This window comes from Athene noctua, chromosome 26, assembly GCF_965140245.1.
Source record: "Athene noctua chromosome 26, bAthNoc1.hap1.1, whole genome shotgun sequence".
Lineage (NCBI taxonomy): Eukaryota > Metazoa > Chordata > Aves > Strigiformes > Strigidae > Athene > Athene noctua.
In genome coordinates this window covers 4,530,495-4,550,612 of record NC_134062.1, presented here as the reverse complement: position 1 = coordinate 4,550,612, position 20,118 = coordinate 4,530,495, and the positions used below count along the sequence as shown (strand labels likewise).

At 50.6% G+C, this 20,118-nt stretch overlaps 1 protein-coding gene across 2 annotated transcripts; it reads left to right on the top strand.

Moving 5' to 3' along the window:
- Positions 1 to 4,666: 4,666 nt before the first annotated feature.
- Positions 4,667 to 20,081, top strand: SCN3B (sodium voltage-gated channel beta subunit 3). 2 transcript variants are annotated; one of them, XM_074927283.1, is made up of 7 exons: positions 4,667 to 5,171; positions 6,727 to 6,890; positions 8,404 to 8,629; positions 9,629 to 9,767; positions 10,305 to 10,401; positions 10,826 to 17,768; positions 18,557 to 20,081. In XM_074927283.1, the coding sequence occupies exons 1-5, from the start codon at positions 4,667 to 4,669 to the stop codon at positions 10,366 to 10,368; spliced, it is 1,098 nt and encodes a 365-aa protein (XP_074783384.1). In that variant the 3' UTR covers positions 10,369 to 10,401; positions 10,826 to 17,768; positions 18,557 to 20,081. The 2 variants fall into 2 exon arrangements, with proteins under 2 accessions (XP_074783384.1, XP_074783385.1); XM_074927284.1 differs by having other exon boundaries at positions 10,826 to 18,715; positions 19,606 to 20,081.
- The last annotated feature ends 37 nt before the right edge of the window (positions 20,082 to 20,118 follow it).

The window sequence follows — 20,118 nt, the reverse complement described above, 5'->3', positions numbered from 1 at the left end:
CAGGAATGTAGCTCGGTGCGTTTCTTGGACATGGAGGGGAGAATTTTCAACCCAGCCTTCGGAGCACACCTGCTGCCCAAAGGGATCCAAGTCCCCAGACCCTGGCAGTCCTCTGCGCGTGCACAGGCTTTGGCTTCCACAGGACTGCTCTGCATCCGAGCAAGTGTTTCTGACAGGGAGCGCTGCTGTGAAAAGCATTAAAGGGTCACAAACAGCTCAGGCAGTCTGCTTGCCAGGGCAGTCACTTCTTGGTCACACTCTAATATCCTTCTTATTCTCACTTCTGAAAGAAAAACAATTCACAGCTGAGAATAGAGATGTTGAACAGCCCGTGTTTGCTCTGGGAGATAAGGATGGCGAAGGGACTGTGCCTTGGGGCTCCTCAACGAAAGCAGAAAGGGAGAGCAGCTGGCATTAAAGGGTCAGAATGTTGCCTTGGAAATCGGTTGGCTGCTTCTGCAGGCATGGAGGAAGCCGAGCCAAGCTCAGGTAGCAGCAGTAAATCAAGAACGTGCACAACCTGTGTGTAGTGGGAAGAGGCCCTGCAGCTTGTGTGTGAGCAGTGGCTCAGCGTGGAGCGTGGCTTTCGGGGATCCTGGCGGCATGCGCGTGGGGAACCCCCTCACCTTGCATGGGGAAATGGCAGAATTGGCAAAAAATGATGCCACGCAAATGCAGGCAGGTGTTTGTACAGAGAGAGAGCACAGTCCCTCTGGGTACCTGCATCTGGAGAACCTTAATGGGGACGGACCTTCTAGAATATTGGGGGGTGGGAAGGGCATGCAGCTGGGGCTGGGTGCACTGGAATGCTACAGACCAAGTCCCCAGCACTGGGAACTGCACATCAGCTGGAACTGCAGGTCTGCAGATGGAGAGAGGTGTGAGGAGTTTAGCTGGAGTTGTCTGTAGTGCAGAGGATCCAACGGGGACCCGGACGTTGGCAGGTACACGGAGAATGCATTTGAAAACTTGAGCGTGGAAAAGAGAAAATTGAATGAGCTTGTATAACCCTCCAGGCACCCTGTAAAGGCAACTAGAGAACTCTTCCCTTGCTGTAGATTTCTGTACAATGGTTTTTTAAAGTGCGTGGGAAGGATGCCTACCCGCCTACCTCTATTAAATTCAACATTTTTAATGTTATCCTGTATGACTTCTCTGCAAACCGTTACTGGTTTCATACCGGGTAGAGGCTGCTCAGTGAGAGCAGCAGCGAGCAAGAGGAAAGGGGCTGCTCTCTTCATTCTCGTGTTCGTTCTTCCAGCAGTTGTGTGTCAGGGGATCACACGCTGTTAGTTGGTGGCTGCCCAGCTCCGGTGGCCCTGAGGTTGGGATGGTTGTCGAGGAGCGGTTGATCCCGGCGGTGGGTACGTGTTGGCTCCTGACAGTCAGGAGGGGCTGTGCAAGGAAGGAGCTGTGCGGATGTTCAGCTGCACAATAAAGAGGATGTTTGCACTGAAGCGAGCTGATGTGATTGCGGATGGCAGAGGAAGCCGCCGAGACGGCTGTCACAGGGCAGCCAGACACGGGTTTTGTGTTCCCACTCCCATAGCCTGGCTCAGGGACCACGAGAGTGAGCAATTAGTGGGGGCAGGGTGCTGAAATTATTTTTATCTCCTCATCTTGTTGTGCCTGTGCAGAAGTGCCAGCCTTTTTTCTTTTTTTTTTTTTTTCCCCTTTTTTTTTTTTTTTTATTTTTCCCCTGCGAAGCATTAACTGGGTGGGTTGCCATAGCAACTCCCGCATGATAAGTTGGGCTGCTTCTTCCAGCATTCAAGATTTCTCTCTCAAGATTCAGCCCCCTTCACCATTTCCTCTGGAGTGCCAAAATGGCTGAGGGCTTTGTGGTGCCGAGCATCCTACACCCTAAGGCTTGCACCTCTCCTCCAGCCCGTTCACTGGGGGCATCAGGGCTGTGTTAAGGCGAGAAAGAGCAGCTCTGCATCCCTGCGTTTGAAGAATACGTGCTCTCCATCTCTTTTGCAGCACACCAGGGCTGAAAATTAAAACAGGTTTCCAATGTGGCATCCCGTTTATTTGCAAGTTTTCCTGAAGAGGGCTGAGCAGCGTTTGTCCATTCAAAATAAGCACATGGAGGCATTGGAGTGGTTCCCAGCTAAGCCCAGATTATAGCAACAATGAAAGCATCTTATCCTTTCATTCTAAAAACATACAGTATCCCTGAATACGTCCAGAGAAGTTTTTCTTTGAAAAAAACCAAGTTTAATAAATTGGACTAACTACAAGTATTTATTTTTAAATCACCTTTGTTTTTTGTCTGTAGCACATGAAGCATGCTCTAGGTGAAAAATAAATTTCTCCAGAGCTTGAGGAGAGGGTGTGATCTCCATCTGCTTCCCTAACCCCTGGCTTTTTGTGTTACAATCTGCCCAAATCCAAGCCCAGTTTCACCAGAGGTTTTCTTCACCTCTGGGCCCAATTTCCCTTCTTTACAGAGCAGCTAGAACACCTGTCTAGCAGGAGGTGCTTGGGGTCTGTACACGAGTGACCCGAGTGGGTTGAGAGCAGCCCCATGGAGGAGGACGTGGGGGTATTAGTGGATGGAAAACTGACTGTGAGCCAGCAACGTGCTTTGAGCAACCTGGGCTAGTGGAAGGTGTCTCTGCCCTAGAAGGGAGTTGGAACTAGACGGTCTTTAAGGTCATTCCAACCCAAACCTTTTTATCATTCTATGATTCCATGACAACTTGGTACTTTTTTAGGATGTTTGTTTGTCGCTATCATTTAAATTGATTATCAGGTGAGTACTGGAGTGCCTGGGGTGAGAGGAGAAAAGGGGTCCTGTTTCTACCTGGGGGAGCACCAAGGCACCTGATGGCAGGGCTGTGCTGAGGCAGGAGTGCAACGGGTTGAAGGGTCAGTCAGGCCGCTGCCAGAATCCGTGTTGTAGAGCTGCCGCTTCCTCTTAATCCTCTCAGACCCTCTCTCTCCTCCCTGGCAGGATTTTCCATAATAGATGTAATTGGAGCAGCCGTAGCACAAAGAGCACAGCTCTGCTGATCCACGTTCTGTTTTCTGGCGGTGCACCTGGCTTCCTGAGAACAGATGTGATTTCCACTGTACTTCATGAAACAGGTGGTTGTCAAACGAGGTGGCTGGGGACATCGTCCTGTAGTTCCCGTGTCTATAAAAAAACACCCCCATCAGCACTCTCATCCGCCACACACGGGCTGGATTGTTCCAGAAGAGATAGGAGTGAGCCCTGTGCTTAGCCTGCCCTTCTCTTTGTTGAGTTGTTACAAATATAGCAAGGGCCAACGGGAGGCAAACAAATGGCTCAATGGAGGAGGCTACATCCTTCTATCATCTCTGGGTATCGTGGCTGCCGCTTTGTCTTCCCGTGGAGAAAAGTCAGTTTTTAAGTAGGGAGATTCATGGCTTCTAAGGGGGCAACTGGAAGTCTGTTTCTCGTGTCCACAGGCCACTGACTCGCAAGCTGTTGGTCCCTGTAGTCACACCTGACTCTTGGGAGACACGTTAAATAGGTGTTTTTTTGAGTAATTTGCTGGTAGGAGTGCGCAATAACCCAAAGAGGTTTGGCAGCCTGGTGGCCAGTGTGTGGGGACTGGTGTGGCTTTGGTCAGGCCCTGCTGTTATATTCAGGGCTGCAAAGGTTTTGGGGGTCACAACCAGAGGTGGCCTGGAACAGGGTGGAGTAACCTGTCAGTAAAACGAAGCAGAGCGAGGATTCAGGAAGATGTCCTTAGCTAGGAATTACTTGGAGTTGTCACGGGAGGCTGTAAAGGGTGAGGTGGAGGCAGTTGCTCTGTGTGTGGCTACTGGCAGATGATGAATGCCACTTGCTGATACAAACATGATTCGATGATATCTAGGAAAAGTGTTGCTGTCTCTGCTCTGCGCCTGCTCTGCTTAAGCAGCGTAGAGGCTGGACTGCATGTGTGTGCCCTTAGCACCAAGCCTGCCCCAGAGCTGTGGTGGTGGCCACCACCAGCAGCCTTGTGGCCAGCTGAAGGGCTCGAAGCTGATGCTTTCTAACGACTGCAGATGTCTCTGTTTGGGTGGGTCTTGCTGTCTGCGCTCTGAGTTTTGGCACAGGGAGTTGCTCACGTGTGGTTCTCTGCTGGGGCTGGTCAGGTTTAATTCAATAGATCGTGCTGTTTATCGAGCTGCCATCGGAGCAGATGCTTTAAAAAGAGAGAGCACATTTAACAAGCTTTTTTTTTTTTTTTTTTTTTCCCCCCTTTCTGTCCACTGTGACCTTCAAAGTTGGAGAAGCCCTTCGGGCCACAGTGGCCCCAGTCCAAGAGGAGAAAGCCCAGCCTGCTGCTGGTATTAAACTCCTGGGAAATCAGGCTGGAACATGAGCAGAGAGGATTTCCCTGTGACCTTCAGAGCTGGGCAGGCGCTTGTGTCAAACCCTATTTCAGGGGCGGGGGGGCCTTTGTGACCCCGCGTGGATAACTCCCGCCCCTGCCTCTACCTTGGAGCCGGTGCCCCCGTTCCGCTCCGTGCAGCCTGCAGGAGGATGCCCGGGCGCTGGCCGCTCCGGTGGCCCCGCAGGAGCCCCGGTAGCCCCTTGGCTCGGTGGGGAGAGCCGAGCCCGGGGCTCCCTCTCCGCGGCCGGGAGGAGCCCGGGGCCGGGGGAGGGCGGGTGGGAGGAGGGAGGGAGGGAGGGAGGCGGCCGCGCATGCCTGGGGCCGGCCGTGCCCCCCGCCCGGGCGAGGCTGGGCTCCGCGCAGACGTTGCCGGTACGCAGAGAATCTGCGCCCCCGCGCAGCGATGCGCGCTCCCCTCCCCTGCCCAACGGCAGAACAAAGGGCCGCCGGTTGCCACCTCCCAGCCCCGGGCCGCGCCGCCCCGCGCTGAGCCGCGCAGCCACCTGCTGCTCCGCGGAGGAGGAGGAGGAGGAGGAGGAAGGCGGCGGCCGCGCCCGCGCGGAGCGGAGCGGAGCTGTCCGCGCCCGCGGCCCTGTCCGTGGTGCTGCCGCGGGGAGCCCGGCCCGGCCCCGCGGGGATCCCGCGGCCGCGGGCAACCGGCGCCTTCGCCATCCCCGGCCGCCGCCCGGCGCATCCTGTTGCGCGGTGAGGAGGGAGCGGGACCCGCGGCCACCGAGCGGAGTCGCCCCCGGCTCGGAGCGATGGCTGCGCCGCCCAGGCTGGTCTGTGCCTCTTGGCTCGCGTTGGTGCTCTGGGGTAGGTGCTTTCCCTTCCCTCTTCCCTTCAGCCAGGTTGCCCCCCGAAGGCGGTGCTCGCCCCCGGCAGGAGGGGTCTGCAAGCACCGCGGCTCCGACCGAGGTTCCCTTAACGCTCCCGGGAGGACCCAGCCTCAAAGCGGCTTTTTTTGTTTACAAAGGGAGAAGGAAACAACGTTCCCGTAGAGTTAGGAGGGATGTAACGGAGTTAACGCCAGCGGAGAAAATACGGTACCGCTAAGTAGGCTCAGGGCGCAGAGCGTGTGCTTTAATACTCGTGCAAGTCCTTTACTGTTGCCCCTTGGCTGCTGTTCTGAAATTTGCGAGGTAATTTAACATTTAGTTGCCTCAGGGAGGACGTGCAAACCGTCAAGCAGCGCACGTTAGTGCTAATTTTCCGTGCAGTCAATATAACCTGGAGTAAAACTATTCCGCGGTGATTATGGTTTTTCTGCTTCAGCCAAGAAAACGTTGGTTAGTTTTTCCCAAGGCAGCTACATCTGATGTACACGTACACCCGCAGCTCTGCGTGGGGCGTATCTGCCTGTGCGTGTCTCGTTTAACCAGAGTAAAGCATGGTCCAGTGGCTTCTTCCTTATTTCTTCTAGAAAGCTGGTGCTGCCCATGGAGCCGGTAGTACCGGAGAATTGGAATCGGACTGTTTCTAGGCTAGGTCTGGGCTAATACAGCGCTCGAGGGAAGGGGTTAACGGTATCTCAGAGGCTGGGGAGGAGGGAGCAGCCAGCAAAGTCAGCACCTTCCATGAGTTAACCTCTAGGCTTCGGGGGCAGGTTTGGACAGACAGAACCCAGTTTCGTTTAGCCCAAATGTCAGCAGGGATTTAGTCTGAGACGTGGTGCTGAAGCATGCCTTTTCTCACCAAGCATGTGCCTTCACAGACGGTGATTTTTGTCGTTTTGGGGGAGAGCAGTATTTTGTAGTTGCCAGTGTTACCACAGATCTGATTGGAAGCATTTTGAACAGGAATGCATGTAAAATCAATAACTCTTCCCGCTGCCAAATTTACTCGAGTCCAAGCGTCTCGGTTCCCAGTACTGCTTATGAAACCTAGAAACAGGAAGGGTGGCAAATCCTCCCAGTTTTGAACACGTTGCCAGATTATAAGGTCCAGACCTTTTAACTTAGCACAAAGAGTGAGCTGCTCCTCCACGCTTCAATTCTGGGCTTTCTCTCATTCTAGTCTGTAATTGCTACTCTAGGAGGAGCATGCTCAGCAGGCATGGGAGAGAGCAACAATGCCTCTAAAGTGGCATTAATTACTACGGGAAAAATTAAAGTTGTGGCAAAGCAGATGCTAGAGAGGGTAAATCCGCATGAAGCGATCACCCTCTGTTAATTATTATGAATTATGTATATCTCAGAGAAGGAAGCTTGGTAAAATTTGGCATTTGAGACTGATCTGTTGTCAGAGGGTGCTAGTAATGAATGAAACAGTTTTCCGTTTGGGAGGATGTGATCATAAATGCCAAGATGTGGATAACTGACGTCTCTCTAATTCTGTCTTATGCTTCTTCTCTGCTGCTCCTCTTCCCTAGCTGGTTTTTGTTCTGCAGTATGTGTTGAAGTTCCCTCCGAGACAGAGGCTGTCCAAGGAACACACATGAAGCTTCTCTGCATCTCCTGCATGAAGAGGGAAGAGGTGACAGCCAGCACGGTGGTGGAATGGTTCTACAGGCCGGAGGGTGGAAAAGATGAACCTGTATGTATGTTTGGTAGCTGAAGCCTTGTTTTCATAGGTCTTATTGTGAAACAGTCCAGTGAACTCATGTGGGAGAAGCCAAAAAGTATTTCTCGGAGTGTAAGTTTGTCCTGCAGCAGGATCCCCAAGGAGGACTCTCTAAGGGAAGGAGAGACCCAAATATGAACAGAAGCTTTCTGCCACATTGTTACTCAAAGTCTATAGAAGTGCCCAGCAGGCTGCTTTCATACCACAGAGGAGAGAGGAGCTTGGAGTTCAGCTCCAAGCTGCAGATCTTCACAATTTCTGCAGCATTTTCCCCCAGAGGTTCCACAGCACCGCTCTTGAGCAGTAACTAAAGTGTCTTTTCCTCACTAAGCTGATTTCCATACTTGGGCACACAGCAGGCAGAGCCAGAACCTACTGTTGAGTTCAGACATTTGGGTTTGTACATACACCTCCAATTCCGTTCCTTGAATACCTAAAGTCTAGTATGCAAGGAAATCAAGAAGGGAAATAGTGTGGGGCCAAGTCTCTATTCTTAGGACACTTCTGAATCGCAGAGCTGATCTTTAGAGGTTAAGTAGGGCTCTGACACATCTGCAGGACGGAATTTACTACATTTTGCCTCAAAGAAAAAGCAGTGGTGTCCTGATGGTGGGAGGATCTCTGAGTTGGTTTGGATCCCTGTCAGGAAAAGGTAAAATTTGTTTTCAGAGAGAATCAAAACAGACCAAGGGGTAACTGGTAAAATGGAAAACAAGATAAAGGCTGGGTGCACACGTTTCTAGCAGGTTTATCTGAGTATGAAGCATTAGATCAGCGGTTGCATTTCACTGGGACTGAGCAGGGCCAGGCAAGATGACAAATATTCTGAGAACTAAAGGGGCCGCGCTAAGAAATGAGAGACAGGAATTCACTTTCAGCGACCTGGGTGATACATTTGCCAAAGTTTGCAAAGGAAAGTGCACTGGGCAGGCAAGATTAATGAGAGGGACTATGGTCAGCCAGAAACTGGCAGGAGATTAGGCCTGCGAAAGCCACCCAAGCTCTGCTCTTCTGAGGTGCCGTTTTCACACGGTTATATTTATCCCGCAACACTTCTGTTTCAGCTGAACATCTCAGGGCTGGCCGAAAAGGGATGTTTGTCTTTGCTTTATTTATTCTGTGGTTCCTTTTTAAGATGATCTTACACGCAGTGACTGACAGGCCAGGCACGAAGACTGCAGGATCCTGGTTTTTAGTTCCGTTGCTGATCTTTTGTGTCATTGTCCACATGTGGGTCTGTTTTTCTGTGCCTTAGTTTTTCTACCTCTGTGACGGAGATAATTCGGTTTTCTGCCTTTTGTAAAGTAGTCTCAGATTTTTGAGGTAAAAGACAATAGAGTTGAATAGCTGCTGTTACTAAGGGAGCCATATCCCAGAGCGTACACGTGTGTAGCCAGAGGATGATGTTCTTCCCTGCATATGCTGTCTCGTTGTCCGAGATACGAGTTGGTGATTAATCAGAATACCCCTTCCCATTTCCTCACAGATCTACGAGTACAGGAAAGCCAACCATGAATTTCCAAGCCGCTTCAGTGGCCGGTTACAGTGGAACGGGAGTAAAGACATGCAGGATGTATCCATCACTGTGTTAAATGTGACCCTGAATGATTCGGGTATCTACACCTGTAACATCACCCGGGAGTTTGAGTTTGAGATTCACCGACCTCTCTTCACCAGCTCCAGACTGATCCACCTCACCGTGGTGGAGGAGGGTACGAAGGACTGGCAGAAAGCGTGCTGTGCCTTAACTGGCCGTGGGTGTTGTCATCCAGGGGTAGGGTTTGTCATTGCATTGCAGAAGCAGGGACACTGAGCTGCCAGATAATTGTCTGCAACAAACTCTATGCAGGGTTTAGGAGGAAAGCCCTGCGTTTTGATTGCCAGCTGCAGCCTCTTTTTTAGGCTCCGAGTGGTTGTGTGTGAATGTGGGAAGGTAGAATAAGCTCGGCAGGCTGGGGCAACAGCTGGGCAGGCACAAGAAGGAAGCAGAGGTTTGTGGTTTCTCTGCCTAGAACCCTCACTTGTCCCCTGGCAGCTCCAGGATGCTCCAGCACAGCCTCTGCCAGGGTACCCGCAGCAGCTGCTTCCTTGCTTCCGCCCCCTCCCTCGTGGAAGGATTCATTCTCCATTTTGATATCAGTCCCTCGCTTCCACCCTCTCCCAGTCCCTCCTTCCCTCTGCGATGCTCCTCAGTCTTTGTTCCTCTTGATTTTGCTGAGTTCAGTGCTGAAATCCTGGCTTGTTGGAAACCAGTGGGAATTCTGCTGTTCCCTTCAGAGAGGGATGTGAGCTTTTAGCCCTCATCTTTTTCTGCTGTGTCTTCCCTTCCCTTCTTCCCCACAAGCATCTCTGTGTTTTGATCTCTTTCAAATCACTGGAGACACAATAAAGTTACACCAGGGAGTGGAACGCACAAAGGAAAGCGGGTGTGGAGGTGAGATCGCTAACGGGGAGCGATCCCTGTGAACGTGTGGGTGGCAGAGTGCAAGACACACAAGCCTGCGCCTGTTTGATTCCTCTGGAAGCACAGAGTGGGGTCGCTGCTGGCGTATCCTGTGTGGAGCTTCTCCTGCTCCCACTCTTTTGCCCCCTCGTGGTGTAGTGGCACCTGGGTATCCCTGGCAAGGCGGGTCAGGAAGGACGACAGGAGGGTGGAAAGTGTCTGTGGAGCTGTGTGTAAATGCTCAGAGGTTATTTCATTTTCTTAACAGCTGGAGAAGACTTCACCTCGGTCATCTCCGAAATTATGATGTACATTCTGCTGGTCTTCCTCACCTTGTGGCTGCTGATAGAAATGGTGTATTGCTACAGGAAAGTCTCTAAGGCAGAGGAGGCTGCCCAGGAAAACGCGTAAGTGTGAAATCCCTCCAGACACGAGCTGTTGTGTGAGGGTCCTTCAGATGTCTCAGACTGCAAGACCCAACTTTGCTATTGCCCGTCCCCAGCTGATGCTGCTGCCTGACACCACTGCGGGGTGTGGGAGTGCCAAAGGAGGCAGCACGCTTGCACAGTGCCCCGGGGAGGGAGCGTGGCCCCGCTGCTGAGCGGCGCAGAGGTGCTCTCCTGGCAGGGCTGCCTCAGAGAGCTCTCGCAGGCAAAGCTGACACAGGAGGGATGTTCTGATTTTTATACTGGCCTGTTCCCATCTTTCTACATACTTGGCTTGGGGATTGTATGTGGTAGGAAGCTGCGTGCATAGGATCTAGCAGTAGGGAAGGCTCAGTGTCTGCTCCTGAATGTGCCGAGGAGAGTTTCCTACTGCGAGCATCTTCTGCAGGTGACGTTTGTTACGTTAGATATACTCATGGGCATTCAGTACAAGGGTGAATGGACCCAAACTGCTTTTTGCACTTGAGGTTATGCTTTCCTCCTTCCCTCCGACTACAGGACAGACTATCTCGCGATTCCATCAGAAAACAAGGAAAACTGTGCTGTGCCTGTGGAGGAATAGCAGAGAGGAGCCAGCGGAACCAACGGCACCAAGGTAGGCGATGAGGAGTCGGTCGATCCCTGCTCGAGTCCGTCAGCCTGTCAGCTCACAGCGGGTTGGGTGTGCGTGAGGCTGGCGAAACGGTGGGGGGGAGACTCCCGGAGCCTCCCCAGGGGCCTCAGAAGCAATATAGGTATCTTTAGGTGGTGGGACTATAACATCCCCTTAAACCTCTAACCAACACACATGGTCGCTTCCCAGCCGTGGTGTAATTACGCCTCCTTTGCCTGTTCCTGTGGAGTTGGGAATAGGCACTGTCTGCCAAGGAAGTGTCTGCTAGGAAGGACTCTGTGTGCAAAAGACCAAAATCTAGATCTTGTAAAGTCTTGTTCATGTCCTGTCAGTTATCGTGCTAATTACATCACGATCCTCACTTCAGTAAGGTCAAGTGCTCCAAGAGGAATTCTCTCGATTGCAGGGGCTCTGAAGACAGAAGGACCACGTCATGCCAGCCAGGTTTGAGGGGGAGCTCTGCGCCGTCGGGAGGAAATACGGGGAAGTGTAAATTCTCTTCCATTTGCCTTGGACTCTGTACAGCCTTGACTTTGGCCTCATGACTCCATTCTGAGCTGCCAGCCCATTTGCTAAAGGACTCTTCTTTTTGAAGCATGCTGAGCAAAGGGCACAGGGGTGTGGGCAGCACGGCTCCTTCCCAAGTTTCAGCCCCATCATCATGTTAATGGCTTTGTAAATGTTGTCATTTCTTAGCTGCTGTCACCACCACCTTTATTTGCTAAATATGCTAGTTCTCCATTGCAGAGGTAAAGGGTATGTATGCCATGTTACTCTGACCTGCAGGACGGAGTGAGGTCATCTTAGGGTGATCTGCCATGTGTTACAGCCCAAGCAGCCTTCTCGGTGTTAAAACAGAAAAAATTTAATTAATTAGCTGCTGCTTGGCAAGTTGCTCTGGACTCTGGGATGCCTGCGCGCGGGCAGAGTAGGATGAGGACTGTAATGCATTAGAACTGTTGAAAATGTGTAGTAGGAAGGATGAGTCCCTGTGCCATGTTCACACTTGCTTCTGGAGGAGGGAACTGAGAATATAGATCCTGAAATACTGCTACTTTGGGAGGCAATATGATGTAAGTATAAGAATCCCCTGTATGGTCCCCCCGCCCTTCATTGAGCAAGTGTCAAAATTCTTAGTTTCTTCCATTTGCCTTGCACAGCAGGTTTACTCTTCAAGTAGATGGAGACACAGTGACAGGAATAACTCGCGGAGCTGTGTTCTGCAAGGACAGGCACGCCAGTAGGACGAGCTTTGCCGAAAGGAAAACAGCCTGATGCAAGTAGGCAAGGAAATTAAATAGCACACACAGCCCTCCCAGGGAAAGGAGGGACGGCTTTGTAAAATGGTAGTACCTTTTGTAACTGTGATAGTAGTCTCATACTATAATGTAGCACCACCTAGAGGAATAGACAGAAACCGCTTATTTTTTCCTAGTTAATCGTTAATTCTTTCTTGCGATAATTAGGCACTGGTTTGACTAGTCAGCATTCATTGTCAATCGTCCACCACTGCACAGGAATCACACCGTAAAGTCAGTGTTTCCCAGGCAAACTTACCTTTTCTATTGTAGTGCTCTAAAACCAGAGTAAAACTTGTTTCCTGGCTTCAAATATAGATTAGTTGAGCTCAACAACTAGAATTACAAGGAGAAAAAAAAATTAAAAAAAAAAAAAATCCAAACAAACCAGAAATGTTGGCCAGGGTGGAATTGTACCTTAAGACAAGACGGGGGAAGGTTGTTTTGTTTCATATAGCAGATGTTGTTACATCCCTGCTGCAATGGAGCCTATACTGCTTGCAAGAGTTGACGAATTTTGCTACACTGACCGCTTCTAAATAGTTACAAAGTGCTTGTGAATCAAGGCATGCTTCCACCTATGGAATTTCCTCTGCTTTGTTCCGCTGCTTTTTATGTGTTGCTGAAATCACAGAAATTACTCCATGACACAGTCAGGCCCAGGCCAGCTTTCTAACTGGCACTCGTTCAAAATTCCTGTTTTAGTGGTGAACTACCACACTGCAATCTTCACAGTAGGATCACTCTCAAGTCTAGAGCCGAGTCCGGCAACTCGAGCGCATTTTCCAGATGAAGCACATTTGTAGTCTGGGCACCGGTTCCTTAAAACCTAATATCCAAAAGAGGAAAAATCCAGTTGGATGTCTTCATTTGCCCTAAGCCATCTTGCCTGGCCTCAGGGAGATCTTGGGCATAATCCTCACTCTAAACCCACAGCAACAGAGGAGGGACTAGATTGTAAATCCAGAGTTTCCGTCACTGACCACGGCACTGACGCCCCTGGTGATTTTTAGGTAAGGTCATGTAACCTCTCTCCCACTTCAACTCTGCTCCTCAGACCCCGTGAAGCATTGAAAACTCTCTGGTGTCATACTGTTAAGTCAAAAAAGGAGTAAAAGCAGAACATTTTGAGAGCTACCTCAGGTGGTAAAGAAGGGCCATCCTCTAGTCCTGCACCTTCTAGATCTCACACGCATCTTCAAGATGCTTTTTTTGGACCTATCTTCCACTTTTCCAGTTCCTGCAGACAGATATGACTATTGCCCTGTGGTGTTCTAGGCAGGAGAAAACGGTGTGTAACTTTTGCTCAAGATTCTCATAGCAAAAAAAAAACAAAAACAAAAACCAAACAACAAACCCCAAAATTGGGATTTTTTTTTCAAGGGTGGTGTTAAAGGCAGGCAGTGTCCTGGAGAGATGGTCCTGGGTGGTCTCTGAAAAGACTCCCTCTGTGTTTGGAAGTGACAGAAGAGACTTTAGAATAGGCAGGATAATAAAAAGAACAAAGCACTCACAAGTCGCACTGTTTGTTTGGTAGATTTTTTTTTTTTTTTAATTTATACCGTACTTCCATTGTACTAGCTACTTTACATTAAGTTTTGGCTGCATAGCCTTTACAATTCCTAGGTTCTAGCAGGTAAGTTTCATTATCATTTTACCGCATTTTGCGCACAGCGCAAAGTTTCTGACAGTTAGACAACTCCTCAAACAAAACCACGGTTCCTCCCCCACCCCACCCTGGAGTTCAGGTGAGCGCTACAGGCGCATCGGCCTCGGCCAACAGCCCCCCGCAGCGGTGGTGACACCCCCAAGGGACACGCAGGGCGAGTGTGGGACCCGCTCCCCCTCCGCGCTGGCGTGAGGCGATCCTCGCTCGTCTGCGGCGCACGCGCAGCCGTTGGGGTTGCAGGATCCAGGGCCTTGGGTGGTTTTTAGCAGCTTTATCCAGCCCTGGAGCGTGCAATGGGAGATGAAGTGCTGCCAGAAGGGTGCCAGGCCCGGGCGGTTGTAACGCTGCGATGGTTCTGCTGCTCCTCCCTCCGCCCTGACCGCGTCGGGCCGGGAGCCAGGTTAGTGCTTCTGTGTCTGCTCCGGTAAGTGTCTGCTCTGCCTCTTTGCTGGATAAAGCTGCCATTTTGTGACAGCTGCTCTCCCAAATCCTAACGCTGCCGAGGCAGGTTGGGCCCAAACTGAGACACGACCAAATGGCTCTAGAACCTGAGCTGCACCTTGGTTTTATTCCCTAACTTAATCCGGGAGTTTGGGTTGGGGAAGGTGGCCATTTAACGTTAGCAATGGAACTGGCCTAAATGAGTGAGGTAACAGAAACGGCCAGAGGAGGTACCTCCCTGAGCCATGTGCAAATACAATTCCTTCAGCAGAAGGAAGACCTTTTCCCTACTGAAAAAAAAAATAAAACACATTCACTTAAAGAGCATACAGACTGCGGCAAGGAAAGGCGAGCAGGGACAGCACCAGGTCAGTCCGCCTGTGACACAGGGAATGATTGTCCAGCAGTGAAGGTGTGAGGGGAGAGGGAAAAGCTGTAGCAAGCGACTGCAAAACGGGGGTGGGAGAGGAGGGCATGGCGCGCTGCGTACCCATGCTACGAGCTAAGCCCATGCTGCCTGGCTAGACTGGGAAATAAGCTCAATCGGCAGTAGATCAAGACAGGAGATTATTTGGCCAGTGTGCACATCTAGAAAAAGAAAGGTGTTATGGCACAGAGAGACGCGTGGAGCCTGCAAGCACAGAGAGGTCGGAGCATGCCGGGCAGGGGGAACGGGCCGGGGAGCCAGCACAGCCGCGTCTCGGAAACTACACTGACACAAACGTCCTGTGAGCCACTTACCTCGGATGCTTTGGTTTAAGAGTCTCTGCTTTGAGTACGGTTTTAAGCAAGGCCCTGCCAGCTACTTTAGCTAGTGCTCAGACTGAAAAGACTAAGCCAGAGTCCCCCTGACCGTGCCATGGAACACCTCAGTGGCAGCAAGCCTGGCAGAGATCCTCTCGGAAAGGTCTCGGAGTTCAGCACTTGGTCTGTCAAGAGCTGTGGGGCAGCAGCAGCTGCCCTGACAAACCTTGCCTCCCCCGAGCCCGGCACTCTTGCTTTAAAGTGTTTGTTACTGACTCCGCTTTTCTGTGTACTGTGGACCCAGAAGTCCCACCTCTGAATTGGGAACTGCTTCTCTCGCCCTTGGGGAAAGCAGAAGCTGAGGGGTAGAGTGCAGCATCTCTGCCCCGATGGCAGAGGAGTATTTGGTGTGTGCCCAGGTGCCCCGACTGGGGACAGAGCCCCTTCCCAGCTCACAGCGCTAGCCCGGAGGCCACGTGCACCTGGGTACCAGCCTGCACAGGCATCAGCTCACCTGCTGGCTTGGTGCTACTGCTCACCTAAATGAACCTCAGGGAAAGAGGAGTCCCAAATGTTCTCCCACTCCTAGGAGCATGGAAAGTCCCTTCTAACTATCCAGAAGGGATTCACTGCCCCAAACCCCTGACACTAACCTCCTGTTTGCAGCTCAGTCCGTGTGAGCAGCGCGGGTCTTTTTAGGGTTGGAGACGATCTCCAGCCCTCTGTCTTAGTGTGAAAGCTGCGGGCTGCCCTCTCGTCCATCTCCTCTATTTATGTGCCTTAGGGTCAGTGAAAGATGACGGAAACACACATCTGAGATGGCAAAGCTACCAGGAAAGGGAGAGGGATTAATTAAGGCCACGCGACACAGAGGTGCTGTGTTCACCAAAACCTGCCTCTATGCACACCCTTCTGTTTGTTTTTTCTCTGACATGTGGAAAACCAAAGCATGAGGTCTGCAACAACGTTGTTCACCTCGGTGTATCTGCACAGAAATTACTGTAGAGCGTATCCAGTAAGTCTTATTTCAAGTACCCTGAGGAGACACGTAAGCTAAAAACTCTGTCCTCGTCCACACCCAGGTGAGCTGCTGAAACCAATGGGGTCTGTCTGGTAAGAACCCGGGTTAAGCAGGCCAGGCTTTCTGAGAAGGGCTATGGCAATGCAGGCATCTTTTTCAGAGGCAGTTTTGAGATGGTGCTTTAAATCCAGCAAAGCACCATGCTTTGAAACCTTGCCTCTTTCAACAGGGGCTCACGTTTATAATAAAGGCATGTGGCATATCATAAATAAAGGTTTTCCTTTTGCTGGCTCTAAAGCAAAGAAGTGGGGTGAGGTGGTCCAACGGCAGCCTGCTGCCCCAGACCACGGCTGGCTGCAGAGCGTGCGTTTACACACAGGTTACGTCAGCAGCATCATGGAGGGATGTCAGGGGAGAGCAAAGGGATGCGGCTTCTTTCTCTTCTCCCAAAGGATTCGAGAGACAGAAGGGATTTATGCGGAAGTTAGTAGCAGTTAATATCAATTAATATCAAAGTTTTCTGCCTGAAGTGTGCCTTGGATTACTGGTTAGCTGTTGAGCCCCACAACAGCATGGTTACCCAGTGAATTCATAGCCAGCTCCATTCTTACCCCTGCAGGTACCTTCCTCTCTTTTAAGCAGCACGTGCAGACCCAGCAATGCCCCCGCCTTGGGCACATGCTTCTGATCTTACCCCCTGGAATAACCTGTGTCTTTTGGTCCTTCACAGATGTTACACGCAGGTGCTGCACTAGATATATTCAGTATCTATGAACGGGTGATTGCGTAGGAGTTACCCAGGTCTCAAATTCACTTTGAGCTGGTCCCAGATGCCATAATCCAAACACCTCTCTTAAGGTCAAGCATGGGACGGCATGTATTATCAGAAGTGAGATTGTATCAAGCTAGGATTAGTGAGTGTATTCTTCTCCCATATAAACAGGTGAGACAGATACACAAACTGGCAAATCAGAGCCTTCAGTCCCTCCTCCCAGTAGGTAGCATCTTACTTGGCGAGAATTAGGCTACAAGCTGTTGGCATTAGTTTTCACATTTGGCTGGAGAAATGCTTTTTTTAAAAAAAAAATAATAAAATTTTCTTTCGTAGTTGTTCAGATTCTGCAAATCAAAACCTGGCTGCGCTCACCTGGCAGCTGAGCAGCAGCAGAAGGGTCAGAGGGAGGACTCAGCAGGGGACCACGTCTGTGAGGTGCTGCAAAAAAAAGTACCCCTGCCCTGGGATTTCTGGCACAGGCAAGCGAGGAAAGAAGCAGAATTCTGACACTGGAAGCCAAACTACAACTTGGCTCTGACTGCTTAGGGAAGGCAGAAGTTCCACCCCCTGTAACGTTGCTCAGGTTGCTCGGCCTTGCTCCTAGAAAGCGTTACTAATTTCTCCAGGAAATAAAAAATGATGGGTCCAAAACGGTCTATGGCTGCAAAAGGAATTCATCTGGCAGTTGGGACTCGGCTGCAGCAGCAGGTGACCCCTATCACAGCTCTCTAGAGGAAGGCATCTAGATGAAAACATGCTGAGGTTTTATTTTAAGCCCTCACCTTTAGTGCCGTTGTGGGTTTTGCCTTAAGGAAAACACCTTGCTTTTCTCTTTTATTACTACTGTGATACAATTAAGAGGCAATAAAGATCATGACTCCTATCCAACTCCCAAGCCAGACTTGCTGCCAAATGGCAAAAAGAAAGTCAGTAACTAGGAATCAGAGAAAAAGAAACCTAAGGCCTCAAAGAGAAACCTTCCTCGGCCTGAAGGGCACCACATGTGCAAGGTTCTGTTGGGTGACCACCACCTTCATGCTCTTTATTGAAGGATTTTAATATGACTGTGCGTCAGGATATGTCAAACATGTTAAACCCAGTTTAAAGTAATCGCCAATATTCACTCTGCTCACCCAGTGAGACTGTTACAGCTGGCTCTGCGTGGCCTTGCATTAATTTAACGGAGCTTGTGCCGTTCTGTCTGCAGGAGCAAGCCTGAGGAAGCCATGTTAGCAGGAACATCCCAAATCCAACGGGACAGTACTCTGGAATAACGCACAGAGGAAGAAGCACCCAAGGATGGCTGAATGGATTTCTTTCCTCTGTAACTACCAAGGGAATGTGAAATGGGCAAGAAACCAACCCTGATCCCTAGCATTTATTCTCACCCCTCTCACACAGGTGGGTTTCTCTGCCTCTCGATGGGTCATGTCTGTCTACAAAACCCTCCTGGCCAGGTGGCAGAGACCTGCCACGCTCCAGGTTTCTATTCTCAACAGGTGGCTTTTTTCTCTTCTGGCATGGGCAAGGTGGCAAGCACAGGGCTTCCCCTCTGTCTTCTTTCTTGATGCTTGAAATTAAATTCTAGAAAAGTGGAAGATGGGCAGCAGGGGATTTTTCTGTGCTTAGTAATTTATGGGATGGGGAAACAGGACTCCCGGCCTGTGTGGCAAGTCAGAGTGGAGAGTCAGGGCCCTCCTGTCCCAAGATGAGACACAGAATGCCCCTCCCAGGCACTAGCACCTCAGTTTCATTGTACAGTAGCCATTTCAGCAGCCTCCCTGGAGACAAGTCAGGGAGCAGTACAGTAGTCAGCAGCATTAAATTAAATAAATAGTCATAAATACATGTTACTCTCTAGTTGCCGAGACACATTCTTTCCCTATTGTACCTCGCTTTCACACCCTTAAATGTCTTTTGATAACCCATCTTCATCCACACTCCTTCAATGTGAGTCGTCTTCTGTCGGACATGTCGTGTTTAGCACCTGGTCATAAAAATTTTAGGCAGATTGGGAGAAATCAGCAGGTTACTTCTACATACATTACCTTTCCCTAATTAGACTGCAGGAGCAAGAGCTTGTGAGGGTTTTCCTTAGACTCCACTTTGTCAAACAGCTGTGCCCACGAGGGTTTCTGGTACAGAGGTGCGAAGACCAGTTACTCATCCTTATGTCCCTGCTCTTTTAGCACCCATTGCAGCTAGAGACAGACAAGCCAGAACTGCAACGTTTGTGCAAGGGGAAGATGCAGCTGACTCTCTCCTGCTGTTCAGAAGGTGGAAAAAATCCTGGTGGTGAACAAGGTGGAGATTGAGGGCCTTGTATATCACCTAATCTCCCTGGCTGGGTAAGATGAGAAAGCATTTATTAAACATTCAAACAAGCATCCCTACCAGTCACAGCGGTGTTTAGCACAGCGCAGCCTCGCCGCCCCTCTTCCTCATTTTGCTGCTAGTGGGAGGCTGGAATTATCCCCCAGACCAAGTGAAAACAAATACTGTCTTTTTAATGCAGCTCTACCACCTGCCTTTGCTTACAGAGCAAATCCTTCGCTATCCAGCTTGTAAGAGATACCAGTCAGACGCCTCACACTGTGGATACCCCCCCAGACCTATCCTGCCACCCACGGACAGTCCCTTCTTTTCTTTTCTTTTTTGGTCCCCATGACCCTTCCTAACCTTGTCTGGGCTTTCAGACACCTTGTTGCTCTATAGATGCAGTCATGTAAACATCCACAGCGAAGGAAATGGTTCTTTTTCTCCCTAATGTTTTCCTGCAGAGTTTCTAAGACAAGGTACAGGTTAGGTGGTAACAAGCAAAATAGTCTCGCAGACCAGGGGCTGGAGGGAAATTTACTGAGCAAGGTAGAGGGAGCAAATAAATACTAATTTTGGTTTTCTTTTTTAAGTCGGGGTACTCCCCCTGCTGTGGGAAGCCGCACGGGTAGTCGCCCTTTCAGCACCGATGTAGATCTTCAGCACAGGGATGGCTTAATGGCAGGGGCCCAAGCACACAGAAAGCAGAGAACAGCGGATGTAAAGGGGACACTGTCAAAGGGAATGGAAGCGTACTTCCTGCGGTGTGCCTTTCCTCCATCCACACCCCTTGCAGGCACATACTCCCGTCCCCACCCTCTCCTCGGCTCTTAATGCAGTATCAGTACCAGGAGGCAGCAAACCAGCGTTTGGAGAAAGCATTTCGGCTCAGTTACATTCTGTGCTTTGCTCTCTGAACCAGGCTGGCCAGCGTGACAGCAAATTCTGTTTCTGCTCCTGGAAGTACAGAAGGTGATTGCCGGTGCGATCTGCTCTCTACAGACCTACAGCAACTCCTCCGGAGGCCTCCTCTCCAAATGCGGAATAGTTCTGTACGGGATTGACAGAAGATTGCCAAAACCTCTCTGCCCTGAAGCCAGCAAGGTAAGAGAGTTGACAGTGTCCCCTTTGTACGTATAGATAGAGTCCATCAGGGACCTGCATGCACAGGGAGGGGTGGGAGGGGAGGGCACTCACTCTGATGCTTCCCTTTGAAACAACAAAAACAAAACAGACAGACAGACAGACAAACAGCCAGGAATATTACAGAAGAGTGGTGCATGGGCCCAGGGGAGCACACTCAGGTGCACCCCTCAGTGCACCTCAGTGCTGGGAGAGCACAGCCCTCCCCACACACACCCCACGCTACCACCGAGACGCTCCATTTCAGCCAGTGTTGGAGGTCAATCCTTCCTCTCGATACGTAGGCTTTTTT

What these genes read in the sequence shown, in the direction of transcription:
- SCN3B (XM_074927283.1), top strand. Translation starts at nt 4,667, where the DNA reads ATGCCTGGGGCCGGCCGTGCCCCCCGCCCGGGCGAGGCTGGGCTCCGC. An exon ending in CCTCACCGTGGTGGAGGAGG is followed by an intron (nt 8,630 to 9,628) that starts GTACGAAGGACT and finishes TTTTCTTAACAG; the next exon opens with CTGGAGAAGACTTCACCTCG. An exon ending in GAGGCTGCCCAGGAAAACGC is followed by an intron (nt 9,768 to 10,304) that starts GTAAGTGTGAAA and finishes CTCCGACTACAG; the next exon opens with GACAGACTATCTCGCGATTC.